An 18,703-nucleotide genomic window follows, 5' to 3' on the forward strand; every position below is an offset into this window, starting at 1 on the left:
CTGCAATATAACCAAATTTTCTATTCGTGTTAAACACTTTTCTTTCTTTTGTCTATTGGAAACCAACCAAATATTGACACATTGTTCCTAATATAAAGAAATTTGGCTTAACAGGGTTCGTCTCAACAGGAATCTACTGCATTACATGCCTTTATCATTATGACATACAAGAGTTTGTTCTTCCGCGCACAATTTCCTATGCAAATATTTTAAATCTGAAATTTCATCTCTGCGTGTATACTATAATCTGTGTGGTAATCATGCTTTATTTTGCGTGCTTCTGTGCCCACTCCAATGCATGTGTCACACATTTGAACTTGTCTTTAGGGTAGAACAAATAACCACTGTTTAAATAAGCAGCAAATAAAAACATTGTACAGTGTGAGAGAAATAAAGTTCATCTTCAAACTAACAAAACCAAATAAAAGCGCAGGGCTTTGAACAGGAACAGGCAAGAGCAGGCCTGATCAACCTTGAAGGTATACTTGGCTTGTATGTTTTGAACGCACTTTTATTTCAAAGCGCGCACTGAGAAGCTCGCCCGCGCAGGTTTTGTCTATGAACATGTTGATGCTAGATACTGGCAAGTTCACCAGAATGGAAAGGGAACGGTAAGATAAGCACATTCAAAAAAGGCATGGCATATGCTCATGCTTGTTAGCCCCAAATAACGAATGTACTGGAGTAACAAAAAGAAGCAGTGGGAAATTTCTCGCTGAGAGCGATAAACATACAGTGCGACGCAACTTGAGAAATAACGATATTGAAATGTCCAAGAATTTATAAGAAAAAAAAATGACTGAATCGTCGCGAACATCACAAGTCGCCGTATAGCGTCGAAGTCCCTAGTTATAACGAAAATATTTTTGAACAGTTCTGATAGTGTCCACGCAACGATGGTTGCTTGCGTACTGCCAAATGTTCATATGCTGCGGCCTAAAGCTCACGGCACGGTGCGAAGACGCGCTCGCATGCAGACGCGTACTCGGTCGCTGCGAACCCGTGCGGTCGCTGCATTGAGGCTTCATTCTGTTACACTCCATTTGGCGATACAGACAGCTCAATATAAGAACATATTTCACATAGACTGTTCTCGGCGATTGCCTACCTTTCACTCAAGAAGCTGGTTCGGGGACTCCATCGCGGCGACTGCGCGCAATGCGCGTTCACTGTACGTATTCGGTGAAGAGATAGCGCCTGTAAACTATTCTGCGCTTTCTGTTGCCAAAGATTATTATTTTTACAGTAAGAAACTTCCCTCGTTTAGAGAGTACTTACAGAAATGGCCAGGAGGGCGCCCGCGTGGTGCTGAGCGCCCACAGCCAAACCTATGAGGAGCGCGCCGCGTTATCCCTCATACTATATATGTATACGCAAGCGAGGCGCTTCCGACAGATGGCGACTCCGTAACTCCTCGCCCCCAATACTACGTGCATGTGCAAAGGTTCTAACATCTTACGTATCGCTGTAAAGTATCGTGTGTCAAGCAAAAATAAAACTCTCTAATCCCGCCAAAAATCAGAGTTAAGCCCGGAACTACATTCTGCTGCGCAAAGATATTAGACAGTTTTAGTTTAGCGTTAGCGTAATAGCGGGGTTACGGGAAATAGCGTTACCGTTCCGCAAACGAACTTTGCAGAAAGAGAGTTTTAGTATAGCGTGATAGCGTAGTTTACGTGCGGGACGCTATTCCATTACGCTTTGAATTTCGCATACACAGGGCACCTAATTCTATGTGTGTGTGCGTCCGGAAAGTGCGATAGGCAGCGCAATAGAAGCCAGGAGCGCGTTGTATTTTTACTTCACATGTCCGTCGATCTGCAATGAAACAGACAAGCAGTACAAGCTGTCTACCATAGCCTCCGAAATCCTCTCATCTCAGAGGCCATATGCCGTCTTCGCGCCTATCTCCTGACTTTAGCGACAGATGGCGCTCGCATCTCAGAAAAAATTTCTCTCGTTAGGCTTAGGCGCGTTCGAAACGAGAAGCGATCTCGAAAATTCCTCAAGATTAGCCATAACACTCTCTCGGCGAAGCGGCATGAGACTAAGCAAAAGCCGTTTACGCAGTCGTTTGCTACGAACGAAGTGAATTCTACAAAAACAACGCCAAATTCAGTTCGAAGCGGGCGACCGGGACCGCCGCCATGTTTTACGTACACTACGTACACCACGCTAACACGGTAACGTTAACTCTTGAGAAATAGCGTGCGCACGGTAAACGGTATGGGTCGGTTAGCGTTCTGCGCATGCGCACTTCGATCCCGCTATTCCGGTACGCCCGCTATTCCGGTAACCACGCTAAACTAAAACTAGACAGTAGACAGTTTTAGTTTAGCGTGGTTACCGGAATAGCGGGCGTACCGGAATAGCGGGATCGAAGTGCGCATGCGCAGAACGCTAACTGACCCATACCGTTTACCGTGCGCACGCTATTTCTCAGAGTTAACGTTACCGTGTTAGCGTGGTGTACGTAGTGTACGTAAAACATGGCGGCGGTCCCGGTCGCCCGCTTCGAACTGAATTTGGCGTTGTTTTTGTAGAATTCACTTCGTTCGTAGCAAATGACTGCGTAAACGGCTTTTGCTTAGTCTCATGCCGCTTCGCCGAGAGAGTGTTATGGCTAATCTTGAGGAATTTTCGAGATCGCTTCTCGTTTCGAACGCGCCTAAGCCTAACGAGAGAAATTTTTTCTGAGATGCGAGCGCCATCTGTCGCTAAAGTCGGGAGATAGGCGCGACGACGGCATATGGCCTCTGAGATGGGAGAATTTCGGAGGCTATGGTAGACAGCTTGTACTGCTTGTCTGTTTCGTTGCAGATCGACGGACATGTGAAGTAAAGATACAACGCGCTCCTGGCTTCCATTGCGCTGCCTATCGCACTTTCCGGACGCACACACACATAGAATTAGGTGCCCTGTGTATGCGAAATTCAAAGCGTAATGGAATAGCGTCCCGCACGTAAACTACGCTATCACGCTATACTAGACAGTTTTAGTTTAGCGTGGTTACCGGAATAGCGGGCGTACCGGAATAGCGGGATCGAAGTGCGCATGCGCAGAACGCTAACCGACCCATACCGTTTACCGTGCGCACGCTATTTCTCAGAGTTAACGTTACCGTGTTAGCGTGGTGTACGTAGTGTACGTAAAACATGGCGGCGGTCCCGGTCGCCCGCTTCGAACTGAATTTGGCGTTGTTTTTGTAGAATTCACTTCGTTCGTAGCAAATGACTGCGTAAACGGCTTTTGCTTAGTCTCATGCCGCTTCGCCGAGAGAGTGTTATGGCTAATCTTGAGGAATTTTCGAGATCGCTTCTCGTTTCGAACGCGCCTAAGCCTAACGAGAGAAATTTTTTCTGAGATGCGAGCGCCATCTGTCGCTAAAGTCGGAAGATAAGCGCGACGACGGCATATGGCCTCTGAGATGGGAGGATGTCGGAGGCTATGGTAGACAGCTTGTACTGCTTGTCTGTTTCGTTGCAGATCGACGGACATGTGAAGTAAAATTACAACGCGCTCCTGGCTTCCACTGCGCTGCCTATCGCACTTTCCGGACGCACACACACATAGAATTAGGTGCCCTGTGTATGCGAAATTCAAAGCGTAATGGAATAGCGTCCCGCACGTAAACTACGCTATCACGCTATACTAAAACTCTCTTTCTGCAAAGTTCGTTTGCGGAACGGTAACGCTATTTCCCGTAACCCCGCTATTACGCTAACGCTAAACTAAAACTGTCTACTAAAACTCTCTTTCTGCAAAGTTCGTTTGCGGAACGGTAACGCTATTTCCCGTAACCCCGCTATTACGCTAACGCTAAACTAAAACTGTCTAGTTTTAGTTTAGCGTTAGCGTAATAGCGGGGTTACGGGAAATAGCGTTACCGTTCCGCAAACGAACTTTGCAGAAAGAGAGTTTTAGTATAGCGTGATAGCGTAGTTTACGTGCGGGACGCTATTCCATTACGCTTTGAATTTCGCATACACAGGGTACCTAATTCTATGTGTGTGTGCGTCCGGAAAGTGCGATAGGCAGCGCAATGGAAGCCAGGAGCGCGTTGTATTTTTACTTCACATGTCCGTCGATCTGCAACGAAACAGACAAGCAGTACAAGCTGTCTACCATAGCCTCCGAAATTCTCCCATCTCAGAGGCCATATGCCGTCGTCGCGCCTATCTCCCGACTTTAGCGACAGATGGCGCTCGCATCTCAAAAAAATTTCTCTCGTTAGGCTTAGGCGCGTTCGAAACGAGAAGCGATCTCGAAAATTCCTCAAGATTAGCCATAACACTCTCTCGGCGAAGCGGCATGAGACTAAGCAAAAGCCGGTTACGCAGTCATTTGCTACGAACGAAGTGAATTCTACAAAAACAACGCCAAATTCAGTTCGAAGCGGGCGACCGGGACCGCCGCCATGTTTTACGTACACTACGTACACCACGCTAACACGGTAACGTTAACTCTGAGAAATAGCGTGCGCACGGTAAACGGTATGGGTCAGTTAGCGTTCTGCGCATGCGCACTTCGATCCCGCTATTCCGGTACGCCCGCTATTCCGGTAACCACGCTAAACTAAAACTGTCTACTGTCTATTGCCTGTGTAAACCTATAGTCGGGTACAACTTAAGAAGACAGGAGAGGGGCCCAGATGACCGAAGCGCAGCAGCCGATTCCCTCCGCGACTAAAGAAATGGCCCCGCTGACGCGACTCGCCCCGGCTTGAATCGCGGGCTGCCATGTTCTCCGTCAGCGGGGACACCGGCCGTCCGGCTCATGACGTAAGTCTTTAGTGCGCGCCCATTGGTGGAGGCTCGTATGCATCCACCTTTGAGGGGGCAAATGCCGCTGCCTTCTAAAGTTGTTCCCGACTATAGTATCTTCGGCAGTGCTGCAAGTCGCTTGTGAGATAGAGCATAGAGGGACAATAAAAGAGGGATATTAAGCTGTGTTTGTATGTTAGTTTCGACAATAATAAACGGCCACTTTTACTGCGAGAAGAGGCTTGGTAAGGGAAAAAAAAAACGATAGACCGGGGATGAACTAGCTCTAAGGTTTAAACACGAACTCATTATGAAGTCAAGGATTTTGATATATCTGCTCTGGTCTGGTTAATTATCAATTCGTAAAAATTTACCACATTTTCTAAGGAACATAAGAATCAGTCTGGAAAGCTTCAAAAGCTTTTCCTGCATGAAAACGAGCCAAGCACAAGAAAATGTTTGAAATTTGTTATGTCACGCTGGCGCACCGACATGAAGCGTAAAAAAATTCCCAGCTCTCCGTAGCTATCGCCTAAGAGACGCGAAGGCGAAAGCCTACTGTAATTCACCTTAATCCATCTTAATCCATCCTAATCCTCCTTCATCCACCTTAATGCACCCTAATCCACCTTAATCATCCTTAAAGGGAAACTAAAGAGAACCAGGAAGTTCAGCTGGAATAAAAGAGGGACCTTCAGGAATGCATGCAGTTTTTGTTGGGTGCAAAAATATGAGTTATTAGCGGAGAAATTCGTAAACAAAGACCAAATAACGTTTACTCAATTTCTCTCACCCCAGAATCGGCGCTGAAGCAGTGTCGTCACAGATTTCATAGCTCTCAGCGAATCAGAGGGCGCCATAATACGTCACCGCTTGCGTAAACAGCCGAGGTGCTCGCTCCATCATGGCTGCATGGCCGCTGCATTTGCTGCGACTTTTGCTAAGGTGTTCTGTGGCCGCGATGAATACCGTTGCTGACGCTGAACTTTGCAACGAAGAGCTCGCCAGGGAAGTAGGACTGCATTTGAGAGACTTCAGTGAAACGGAGCACGAAATGATCCTCCGTGCTCGCGCGGTAGGTGCTTCCGCGTACGATGGCGGTGAGCAGCCGGCCGCGCCAACGGAAAGCGAAGCGTCGTTTTCGTCGACGGAAGGCGAGGCGGCCTGTCCGCGAGGCGACGATGTTCCCGACAGAACAAGCGTAGAAAGTTGCGCGCGTACTCGGTATGGGTTTTTTCGTGTCTTTTTTTAATGACATTCACCACTCACCGAGCCGCCAGTTTGCTGCTGCAGGGGCATCAGTAGGGGATTTGATGAAGGCGACATTGATGGGACAGCTGGTCGAGAAAGGACTGGCCTCTGGGGCAGGATTATATACATAATCCGAGGGCGAGAAATGAGAGCACACCATCGGTTTCTCTGGCTCTTTTGCCGTTTTATCATCGGCAGAGCACAGCCATTGCGAACGCCGGGGCTCATCGCGCGGCACCACATGAAACAACACAGTCGGGTCAACACTGCCGCTGCCCCTGAGCAAGCGCCTTGCGCCGTTGATACAGCCCTCAACACTACACACACGAGGAACTTTCTGGCTGTTTCCCGCGAAGTCAACGTTTTTCGAGCCAGGCGACACGCAACCAAACACTGCAACATAGAGCGGAACAGGCGCGCGCGATCATGCATGGAGCAAAAACGAAACTACGAAACTATCACGACCGCATGTAGCGTCACGCCATTTTTTCTTATTACTTATTTAATTTTGCGCTAAACTCGTACGTCCGTCGACCATGCCGAGGCGGTGGCTGCTACCTATGGGGCCCCAGACTAAGGGCTCCACCTTCGAGGCACAACTGATCACGATATTTTAATAAAGTTTATTCTCTCTCGCTTGAAACAGCTTAAAAAGTTGGCAAATTCTGTTTATGTACGTTTAAGGTATATTTCATTTTGCGTTTTATTAACAGCGATAAATCGCTCTCCACCAATCGCAGCTGGGCTGCGTTTGGGATCTCCGACGTCACGAACGTGTAGTGCGGGAAATTCGAAGGGGCGTCAGCCCCTATCCTTCAGTTTTTCGCTATTTTCCCGCTTATTAAACCTCTGTTCGCAGCACGGTGTAAGATATATACTCTTTAGGTGAGGACACTCGCCAGACTCGATCGACCAGATAAAGTAGCAAAGGCGCGCGCCGATCTGCCCGGTGACGGCAGCGGATACCTATCGGCAGTACGACGCAACTTCACAGAAAGATTTTTATTGGTTTAATCTCCCGTTGTTATAGCAACCGGCGGTTCGCGGGAAATCCGAAATGATTGAGTGACGCACGAAAGAAGGTCACCGGGGAGAGGGCATGCGCGCGTTCCTTGTCGGCGCACGCTCTCGCGTGCGTTCTAACCACGGAGTAAGATAAACAGGAGCGCCGACTCCGCCGCCGCGCAACGCATTCGCTCGGGACAAACCGTGCAACGCAAATTATACATCGCGTAGCGCCATCTGTCGAGGCGCGTGGAAAACACTCAACAGCTTGCGTCCATGTGCGCATGCGCTGAGTGGCGGAGACCGGCGGCGACGGCGCCGCAGAACCGGCAGCGCGGCACCCGTAGAGCATGTCGTCTGCTACAAACGTGGACCCTCGGCCGTCTCAATTTGACAGCAATCAAACACAAAAAAATATATGCGCACGAATAATAAAAGCGCAAATAAACACGTGGTAGCGCTTTTATGCACGTATGCGAAACATTTTTACATGTCTTTAGAGGAAACAGACGATAAATGATGTTTTACAAAAAGACACAACAGAAGTACTTGTTTTTCACTCTAAGTCTGCGCGGAAGCGAAGGTGCGAAATTTCCGTCGTCCTCGCTTTGTTTACCATGTCTGCAGTATGTTTATTCATGCCTGACGAAACAAGGTGTCTTGATGGTTGTGCGTGAAGAGACTGAGCAAGAGGACAGTGTTTTGCTCCCGGGTGTAAATCTGGGTATGGCAAAGGACGCGAGAAGTTTTCGCTCTTCGCGGCGCCATCTGATCTTCAACTACTGCACCAGTGGCGTAAAAAATTCCTGAAGGTAAGTGAGCGCTTAAAGCAATGGACAAAATATGTTCGCGACACTTCGAGAAGCAGCTTATGCTTGATAGTTACTGCAGTAGAGACAGAGGCGATGTCCTGCTAGATGTAAAGAAAGCGCCTCGACTTCGAAGTGGAGCCGTTCCTTCAATTTGTTTAGGGAAGCCTGGCGTAGCTCAATGATGCTGAATGCCAGGAGGAACCAGAAGACGCCAATGTGGAAGGACGAGAGGAGCTCAATTTAAATTTCCATACAACTACACACAGTGCAGATGCCTTTCCTTGTCCAGAGACATGCCGTAATGTAGAGAGAGAAAAAAAAGGGAAAGAAAGACAAGGAGGTTAGCCAGTGTAAATACCGGCTGGCTACGCTGTAAATTCTCAGCCTCGCCTTCGAGATGATTCCCCTAGTTATGTAGACACATAATCAGAGCTTCTCTTCTGAAATATTGAGTAGGAAACACTGGCAGGAATTCCCAATTATTATGTTTAATGAGAATGTGGCGATTCTGCTCGCAAGAGAACCGGGCGACACGAAAAGCACCGCGACAAACAAAGAAGCAAGCGAAGTATCTTAGTACTTGATGCGTGCTCAGATAAACAAAGTAATAAACGTCAGCTTTTGCATAAAAACTTCTTTTCGTTGTCGTCTGTCATTGCTTGAGACCACCCGAACTGCCGTTATATCGCCTTACCATTTGCTATAGCTTTACTTTCCGTCTTAGTTTCCGTAATTTGCTTATTTTCTGTTCCTGTGCCTTGTAAAGTTTCATGTAGGCCACCTGACAAATGCCCTGCATTTGGCCTGTATAAAATAAATTGAATAAAATGATACATAACTTGTTTCTCCTGCTAACGTCACTCCGTGAACCGCAAGAGCTATGCGCGCTACAGGCTTCAGGGCATGCGCGGGGCAGCTTACAAGCAGGTGCCGCGAGGGAGTCCCCGCGCCTTTGTCCCTTCGGTTTGTTGGGCCCGCCTCTCTGCTGCAGAGTTTTTCATAATTCGTAGCGCCGTCTGGCGAACACGCCATGAAGCAGGAGCCGGCGTTGCAGAAAGTGTCCCTTCCAGACGAGCCGAGTCGGCGCTCCTGTCTTATCTTACTCCGTGGTTCTAACTGAAGTTGCGTCGTTCCGCCGATAGGTATTCGCTGCCGTCACCGCCCCGATAGACGCGCGCCCGTGCTACTTTATCTAAAGCCCCTATATTTATAATAAATATAGGGGCTTTAACTTTATCTGGTCGATCGCGTCTAGCAAGCAAGCCGAGAAGTGTCCCCACCTAAAGAATATATATCTTACACCGTGGTTCGCAGTAATAATGGTATGTCTGTGATCGTGATAGGACTATCTACCATTGGGCAAGACGGCAGCAGCACCGACACGATGCTTAATCGCGTCTTATTTCTCGTGCAGTTTCTTTGCTGTTTACCTGGAATCTTCAACGCCGTATTTTCCTCGAGATGCTGCGAAATGGAGCCGTCCGTTGACCATGCGCTGGATTTGAAGCTACAGCCTGTGCCCGCGTATGATGGTCTGCGTCCGAACTGCCCTGTCACCTCCCCGTGTGACAGCTTCGGCAAGTGCGATAGTAGTCCTATCCGCGCGCCACTTGCTTCCAACTTATATGTGACGTCATCGGATGGCCCAATCAAGGCATGCTCTTGGACAATGACGTCATCGACACAACGCTTAAAAGGCCTGGACCCGGCATCACTCGTCAGTGGGCAAGACGGCAGCAGCACCGACACGATGCTTAATCGCGTCTTATTTCTCGTGCAGGTACGTTATTTTGAACACGCCCATTGTTTTAGATCAGATGATCGTTGTTTGCTGCTGCTCTCTTGCCCACAGAGCTTTCTGTCCTGTTTTATACATGCACTGTACTGCGTCAATAGGCTGGCACTTAGCGGTGATGTAGAATTAAATCCTGGCCCTATGAGAAAGGGGACTCGTAATACCAGTAACTCAGATGATGCTTCATGCTCATCTGAAACTGATAAGACCGATAACGACTCAAACAGCATTTCCGGAATGCTGACCGAACTATTAGCTGGGCAGAAACTGATGGCTCGTGATATCGCTGATATTAAGCTTTTTCAGCAAACTGTCAACAAGCGTTTTGACGCGCTGGAATCCCGTGTGGCCGCCCTTGAAAAGAACACCGCCGATCTTAGTACCTCGTTTGATCAGTGTGGTTCTGATGTACGTTCTTTATCTCGGGCCGTTTCGGAATTAATGAAAAAGAATGATGACCTTGAAAATCGTTCCAGACGCAACAATATAATTTTGCATAGACTTGACGAAAATGATGGTGAAAACAACAACACGCTTTTTTCTAGTGTACGCCAATTTTTCACAGAGAAACTTAACATTGAATGCCCGCCAATTGAACGCTGTCATAGAATTGGTACCAAACGTGAAGGTAGATCGCGCCCCGTTATATTACGAGTACTAGACTTCAGGGGTAAGATAGAGATAATGAAAATCGTCTCAAAGCTTAAAGGGACAAAATTTTATGTTACTGAGGATTTCTCAGCTAACGTGCGTGTCATTCGCAAGAAGCTATGGACAGCAACGTCTTCTTTTCGTAACCGTGGTTCTGTGGTGAGGTTACGCTATGACCACGTTTTCATAAATAATGTGCGCTATTGGTGGAATGACACGGAAAATGCCCTAGTCGACGATTCAGGTCTCGCTGCAAACACCCCAGTGAACAATTCCAGTCTCTCTGCAGGCTTGTCAAACACTCCCCCAGCTACTTCATCTTCACATTCACCGCGACTCTTGCAACCTCACTTTCTTGAATTTGAATGCAAGAAGTCTAGCGAATAAGTTTCCTTTGTTTCTTTCTCTGGTAACATCCTATTCCCCTCATTTCATCGGCGTCACTGAAACCTGGCTTCACGATCACATATATGACTCTGAAATCACTCCACCCGGGTATGTAGCTGTCCGATCAGACCGCAAAACTGGCAAGGGAGGTGGAGTCGCCCTTTTTTTTTTTTTTTTTTTTGAAGTCTGACCTGAAGTTTTCGGTTATCTCTCCTCCTGCAAATCTCGAATCTGTCTGGTGTAAATTGTACCTGGGCAAAAAAACAATCATAGTCTCCGTTTTCTATCATCCACCTGCTTCCTCCCTCGATAACCTTTTTCTTCTAACTGATTATATGAACACGCACAATTTTCATGCAAATAGTTTAATTCTAATGGGAGACTTTAATACACCGGATATTCATTGGCCCTCACTTTCGCACCGCAGTTCTTTAGGTAGCGAACTGATTAACTTTTCTTTATCATTTGGGCTCACACAAGTAGTTGATGGCGCAACAAGACAGAACGCACTCCTTGACCTGGTGTTTATTAGTTCAGACCTTGTTGATAAATTGTCCGAGTGTGAAATTATTGACGGAATTTCAGATCACAAGGCCGTGTTTATATCGCTCAGTTGCACAATCTGTAAACCGCGTACCGAAATTCAAACTTTTTTCGACTTTAATCGCTCTGACGATACTTCTATTCTTGAAGTTTTATCAGAAGGCTTCGAATCATTTTGCACACTCAGTAAAGATTGTGACGTGAATACACTAGTTCTAGAATTTTAAAGCATTACAAAGCTCTGCATTAACCGATTTGTTCCGTTAAAAAGTAAGAAAAAGAATCGTGCCATCCCTTGGATGACGAGAGAACTTTTGCAATTATCACGCCGCGTTAGACGGCTGAGACGATCAAAACGCAGTAATGACCCCGATGCCATTACTAGATTCACATCTGCCAAAGAGGAACTAAATCTGAAAATGTATTTAGCCAAAGATTTTTTCTTTCATGTCGAGCTGCCAGGATTGCTAAGAAATAATCCTCGGAAATTCTGGCGTTCCGTCATGCCTGTTACAGATTCTTCATCTTCCTTTACTATTAATGATGAAAGTGTAAATGATCCTGTGCGCATCTCCAATGCATTCAATGCACATTTCCATTCTGTCTACGCAAACGATGCTCCCATCTGCCCGGCTTTCGATAATCATTCAGTTTATTCCATTCCCGACATTTCAGCTAATGTTAATGGCATCCTCAATTTGATTTTAAAGTTAGACACAAAAAAATCTGATGGCCCTGATGGTATTCCAAACTCGTTTTTACTTCGTTATTCACAATGGACATCACGCTATCTTGAAATTATATTCAATAAATCTCTTGAAAGCGGAATCGTTCCTTCATCCTGGAAGCTTGCAAGAGTAATACCCCTTATATAAAACGGGAGACAAGACAGACCTAACAAATTACAGACCAATTTCTTTAACTTCTCACTCGTGCAAAATGCTGGAACATATTATTTACAAACACATCATCGATTTCCTTGAGTCAAATAATATTCTAACTAATGTACAGCATGGCTTTAGACGTGGTTTCAGCACTATCACACAATTAACCGAATTCACCCATGACATTGCTTATCAATTAGATCTCGGTAAACAGATTGACGCTATCTTTATAGATTTTTCTAAAGCGTTCGATTCAGTACTTCATTCTCACCTCTTGCAAAAATTAAATGCCGTTCTAAAGAATTCCCGTCTGGTCGACTGGATTGCTAGTTTCCTTTCTGACCGGTCCCAATACGTGGACTTCAGTTCCGCAAGGTCATCAATTCTTAAGGTAAGTTCTGGGGTTCCTCAAGGGTCAGTCCTGGGTCCTTTATTGTTTCTAATTTATGTGAACGACCTACCAAAAAATGTTTCTTCCAGCATTCGTCTTTATGCCGACGATTGCGTCTTATACGATGTGATTGATTCTGCGTCTAATCATAAGCGACTAAACGATTCCTTTGCATCCTTCGGTGCTTGGTGCGAAAAATGGAAAATGAACATTAATTTGAAAAAAAAAAGACCGTTGTTTTGACCTTCACAAAAAGAGCAGCGCCAGTAATTGCGACATATTCCTTGAATGGATCATCTTTAACCAGAGTTCGACAATATAAATACCTTGGCGTAACATTTACTCACAATCTCTCATGGTCTGCACACATTGATCAAACATGTTCTAAGGCATTAAAAAAACTTGGATATTTACGTCGTACTATGCAGAAGGCTCCAAAGGATACTAAACTCTTAATGTATAAAACACTTGTCCGCCCCATTATCGATTATGGCGCCACAGTGTGGTCACCCCATAACCAAAACAACATAATCAAACTAGAAGCAGTTCAAAAGAAAGCCGTCCGCTTCATTTTTCGCCGGTATGACCGCTATTTTTCACCATCATCTGCCCTCCCTTCTCTGAACCTAACATTACTTTCTGTGCGTCGTGACGTGGAATCTTTAAAATTTTTGCACAACATAATTAACACATTCTATCGTACTTCGAACACAGTTTGCTTATCTTTCGCCAAACATTCTTCTACACGTAACTTCCACGAGCTGAATCTTTTCCCTTTCTATGCCCGTACAAATACTTTCAAGTACAGCTTCTTTCCCCGCACTATAGAAGTATGGAATTCCTTACCTGGCTGTCTTCGTTCACTCCCGATAAGCGAATTCGAAAGTGCTCTTTATGAAAAGCAGCGTGTGTAACTGCTTGAGTTACGTTTGATTTATGCTTTGTGTATGCATTTCAGTGTTTCGCTGCTTTCTGTATTGAAGAAAATAATTTTCCAGTGCTTTACGTGTTCTACTAATATTTGAATTTGCTAATGTTGTAAGATTCCTTGTTCAGTTTCACTTTTTTTTTTCACCCCTATATTAACCTACTCCTGCAATAGCCCTGTTATAGGGCTGCAGTATGTACAAATAAATAAATAAATAAAGCTGAACTTCCGGTTTCTCTTTAGTGTCCCTTTAAACACCTTAATCCACCCTAATCCTCCTTATCGACCTTAATCCAATCACTAATCAATCATTAACTTTGCTAATCATTAATCATATACACGACTGGACATGTTTTGGTACGCTTCTGGCCTTCCTTGGATCACGTAAATTTCTGTACCTCACAACGTGACCTTGAAACATAGAGATCTAAGGCTTTCGCCTTAAAATATACAAATAATTTCGGCCTTCACTTTCTACGGCAATAATCAAGCTCTTTTTACCAAATGAATGAAAATAGGGTTTCACAGGCACCAAGGAAGCGGGTGCTTCCAGGTACCACACTCACCTCCACGTACTCTTCCTTGACGAAGTCATGACTGGCGCAGACAACATTCTGCAGCACAGAGAGCACCGCTTTCCTCACGTGCATATTAGAGTCTTCCGCACGATACTTGAGCACCTCCATCAGCTGAGAGAGGCGGTCGTCCTCAACGGCCCCATGTCCCCCTTCACCCTCGTCTTCCGGCTCGACAGGGTTCGACACCTTAAGCAGGGGTATCCACAGCTCAGGTTGCTCGTTCGTAACGCTTGCAAGTACGGATATTGCCTTGGTCTTGACTGAAGCAATTTTGTCATTGCACCGCTTTATGGCAGCAAGCAGCAGGTCTGGCCGCTTGTCGGCCGCCCGATCGTTCCAGATGAGGGCAAGGATCATCTCGAGGGCAAAGATACGCCGTTTGGCCAGCGGCACCATTGTGAGCTTTATGAACCACTGGACGATGCGCTTGAATCGCTCCTCAGTGAGCTCGCCCATAATCATGAGCACAGCGTGAGTGGTCTTCTGCCGGAAGTCGATCCGGTTCACTGCATGGAAGGCGACGTTGTGGATCAGGATGAGGGCCACGTCCTGGAAATTCTCCCTGATAGAATCGCCGCACGACTGCATCACATAGCAGAAGAAGGCGACGGCATTGTCTCGAACTTTCGTGAAGGGCTGGGCCACGGTCTGCGCGTTGCCGGCGGCCAGCATGAGGATGTGTGGCATCAGGCTCTTGGCGATGACCCGGAAGTTGTCGGCAGGTTCCCCGTGCTGCGGCAGGCACAGTAGGTTCAACGTGCAGTAGACGTACGAGGTCAGCTGGCTGTAGTGGCAGCCGCGGAACTGCTGCTCTAGGCCGACGTTGAAGCACACGTCTGCACCAGGAATGTCGAGCTGGGCCAGTTCACACAGATGTTGGATGAGGAATTCAGTCACTTCCCTGTACGAGAGCAGGCTGAATGAATGAAGCGCCCAAACGAGGTCCTTCAGTGAGTCGGTCATACAGGTAATTAAGTCCAGAAGCATTGACTCGGAAATGATCTCACTTTCCACAGTCGTGCTCTCATCGGCGTTGGCGTCTTTGCTAGCAGTGGCTGTGGCGAACTGCTTTTGCCGGCTGCTCCGACCGCTGCCTGGCGTACTACCGCTCTGTGACGCGTTTCTCGTTCCATCTCTATTCAGGTTGGTGCTCTTGTTCGGAAGGCAAACGCACTGAATCGCGCTCTGGAACAGGCTCTCATGGAATACAGAGCTCCCCAGCACAACCATGAGATTGAAGTACAGTTTAGAAAAGCGCAACGCTATCTTCTTTTTCACGAGGGTGGCACCTGGCGAGTAGCCCTGACCGATTCCCAAATATATCAAGCCTAGCAACGCTTTGTAGTTCACCCCATTATCCATGATCGTTCTCCACAGCTTGTCGTCGCTGTCTTCCTCTCCTACGTCCACGTCAGTCTTAGAAAAGCGAGACCACTTTTGGCAAGCGTCGCACGCATTCGACAACGCGTCTAAGAGGTGATTGCTGTTTCCCTCGAACGATTCTAACAAATCGACATCAGGGAGAAATATGTCGGTGTACCTGTTATCCCATGCCGCGTTGATCCATGACTCCTCAACAACGTCGAATAGCAATTTTCCCAATGCGGAGAGTGTGCAACTCACGTGCGAGGCAGCGTCGTTCATGATCGGTGTACGCTTAATGGTACTTGAAGGAAATGCCACTGAAATGAAACATATCGACTTGAAACTACAAAAATATTCACCCAAGGGCACAATGTCCCCGCCTAAAGTAAAACTGTAATTCGCATCCGTACGGACGCTTCACGAAAAAGCTTCAAATGAAACAAACAAACTTGCACAAACGCACACTTACCCGAATATGCTGAATGTGACACTTGCGGCTCGTCTGGTATTGTTTTGTGGTTTTAGTCGTACTTAACTTCGCCGCACTTTCGCTTTTCCGTTTCGGGACTTCCGGTTTCGCGGAAGCTGAGTATAATGGACTACAATTTGCTGCCTAATTCACGACACATTCCACTTTGATAATATGTATCACCGGTACTTTGAAATAACCACTCGATGTTGGTAGTAGTTACTGATCTTCAATGTATTGTACTGGGCGCCTCCAAGACTGCCTCACATAGAGGAAGGAATATACTACGAGAAAGTGTCACGTGACAATCTTGAAGCCAAGTCACATAGAGTTTCTCACTATAATACTGTTAGAAACTCTATGCCTAGTCATAAAAATATAAGATACGAGTCATCGAGTTTCTAAGTATAATATAGTGAGAAACTCTATGGTGGGTGGGGGTGGCAGTAGTAGTAGTAGTAGCAGTAGTAGTAGGAGGAGGAGAAGGCCCTAGTCACGTGATAGGCAAGCGGTAGATCCTAGTCGGCTTGCTTTGGTTTTCTTTCGCTGCAGTTCTGCAGCGGGGATGTTTTCTTTCGATGCAGCGGTGATGTTCTCGGGCCACAATGGCGGCTTTGTTATGGTTGTGTGCCCTGTGTGCGCTCACACGTGTTGCTCCGTAGGTTTCGCACCGTGTCGTGTGGGCAGGTTTGCGTTAGTCTCCGTGTTTAGTTGCGCGCTCTTATTTGGACCGTGCTCTCCCGGATGTTGCTTTGGCCAGGTGGGACTGGAGGGACTAAAATGCGTGAAATGAACGCGCATGCAACGCTGTACGCAATGTACCGCGCCACGGCAATGGCCACGGACGAAGGACAGAACTTTGCCGGAATATCTGCGGGAAATTTTCCCTCTTCGGCGGTATCATGCTGACGTGCCACCATCGCAGACCGAAACCGCTGTGTTTCAGAATATGTACATACAAGGAACGCCTTGCAGGTCAGTGACAGTCGTGCAGTATTCCTGCTTTTGACAGCGGATGATGCATTTGCGGCACGTGGAACGTTGTTCAAGAATGCATAATCCTGGCTTTAGAACTTCGTGTTCAGTAACAACTTGCTTTTGTGCAATATTAGTTGGTGCAATAACTTCGTAGCAATATTAAAACACATGTTGCTCAACTGTTGCTTGTTTCTCGCAATAGACGCATGGTCGCACGTAGACCGCGTCTACGCATTTGGAAGAATGCACCTAAGGCCATAGGCAGTGTATCAGAACGCGGAGACAGAAATGACGTTCTCTGCCTCCTCGCCGGCGCGCCGTGGTAGTGATGCGCGGTCGCCCGAAATTTGTTCAATAAGCCACAGCGAGACACGTGTTTGTGCTCATAAACTTCAGATGGATTGCAAGTGGGTCGGTGTGTCGTACGTGTCTTGAGTGCGTTCTTACAGTGCAGTGAGAGTGCGTAGAATCGTTTCGTATCCCCGGACTTCTAGCTCGCAAGTCTGTCTGATAGCCACCAGGTAATCCAAGCAGAGAAAAAGCAAGTAGAAGCGTGCGATAAAGATGATCTTTTTAAAAGGACGCAAGAACTGGGTAGCGGCTGGTGCCTGTGGTTGATGAGAACCTGTTCATTTGGCTCGGCTGATAAAGCATCTTTATTTTCATAAAAGCGGGTAAAAGCATCGGATTCGACCTCACGGTCCAATTTGCGAAGTTCATTATGAACTTCTCTGAACATGACTTCGGCAGCGGTAATGCGGTGACATATCGCGATTACATCCTTCAATTTAGGATCGCTGGGGAGCGTGCGCGTCCGTGCAGCTCGGTTGCGCGCAGCGTGGTTTCGCGAGGAATGTAAACAAGAGGAGAATCTGGCCCGACACGATGGCAGGGTAACGCTGACTTACAGCGTCACTTAATTCACAAAGAGTGACGTCAGGGCCCCTCCTTAGATTTTCCTTCCTCCGTGGCTGCAGGGATTTCAGAATAGGCGCACGTGGTAGGCGTGACAAACGCATGCCGAGGTTTGTGAAGGTTCAAGCGTGTGACCCAGTCGGATGTGTGTTATGTCAAGCCCGTTTCACATGGTGCGATTTTGCAGTGCGTTTTTCGCAGCTGCGATTTCCGCAGATGCGAAATTCGCAATCCCGTTTCACATGGATCTACGGCAGCTGCGTTTTTCGCATACTCGTTAAGCATTTTGACTGGCGATGACGTATGAGCGAGCCGCTTACTATTGGTCGTCTGTTTCCACCGCTACAGTGGCTACCACCGCATCTGCGTTTTTCGCAGAGAAGTTCAGCACGCCGAACATCAAAAAACGCACGCACGAAGGGTCCGGCGGCCTATTTACCGCAGCTGCGAATTCGCACGTGCGAATTCGCAGACAAAATCGCACCATGTGAAACGGGCTTTAGTCAGGTAACGCACCGAACCACCACACGTTACTTAGACGCGGCTCGTAGTTTGAGCAGTAGACAGGCGCCAAGGGTGTAGCGAACGAAGGCGTCGGGTAACCGGCACTGCACCCAAAACCCGAGGACCACCTCAAGCACGACTGGTCGCCTTTCGGGGCGGTTTCAGGGAAACGAGGACAGTATATTTACCAGACATAGGTATATTTCTCAATCACGCATGGTGAACCATGGGGGCCCGAAACATTATTTCAATTAGCATTTATTTCTTTACGCTCTAAAATCTTATATGTGATGCAGGGACAAATAGCATTAAGCGCCCAGAGGTCCCTGATCCAGCCAAAGGGCGCACAGCGCACATAAAAAATTGCACATTTGTTGCAGACAATTTTACTCATTTAAAAAATAATCTTACTTGGTGTTGAAGTCTACAGCACAAATGTTTCGCTAGTTAAGTTATATTGTCGAGGTTATACAGAACGAAGTAC

The 18,703-nt window shown here is 47.0% G+C and overlaps 1 protein-coding gene across 1 annotated transcript in view; it reads right to left on the reverse strand.

Moving 5' to 3' along the window:
- The window catches only part of LOC119435819 (condensin-2 complex subunit D3), a 44,094-nt gene extending 28,425 nt beyond the window's left edge, over positions 1 to 15,669 (reverse strand). Inside the window, exon 1 of the mRNA XM_049655262.1 lies at positions 13,977 to 15,669. Within this exon, the coding sequence (XP_049511219.1) occupies positions 13,977 to 15,632 (1,656 nt within the window). The 5' untranslated portion in view covers positions 15,633 to 15,669. The remainder of the gene's footprint in view (positions 1 to 13,976) is intronic.
- Between the last annotated feature and the right edge of the window lie 3,034 nt (positions 15,670 to 18,703).

This window comes from Dermacentor silvarum, chromosome 1 (assembly GCF_013339745.2).
Source record: "Dermacentor silvarum isolate Dsil-2018 chromosome 1, BIME_Dsil_1.4, whole genome shotgun sequence".
NCBI lineage: Eukaryota > Metazoa > Arthropoda > Arachnida > Ixodida > Ixodidae > Dermacentor > Dermacentor silvarum.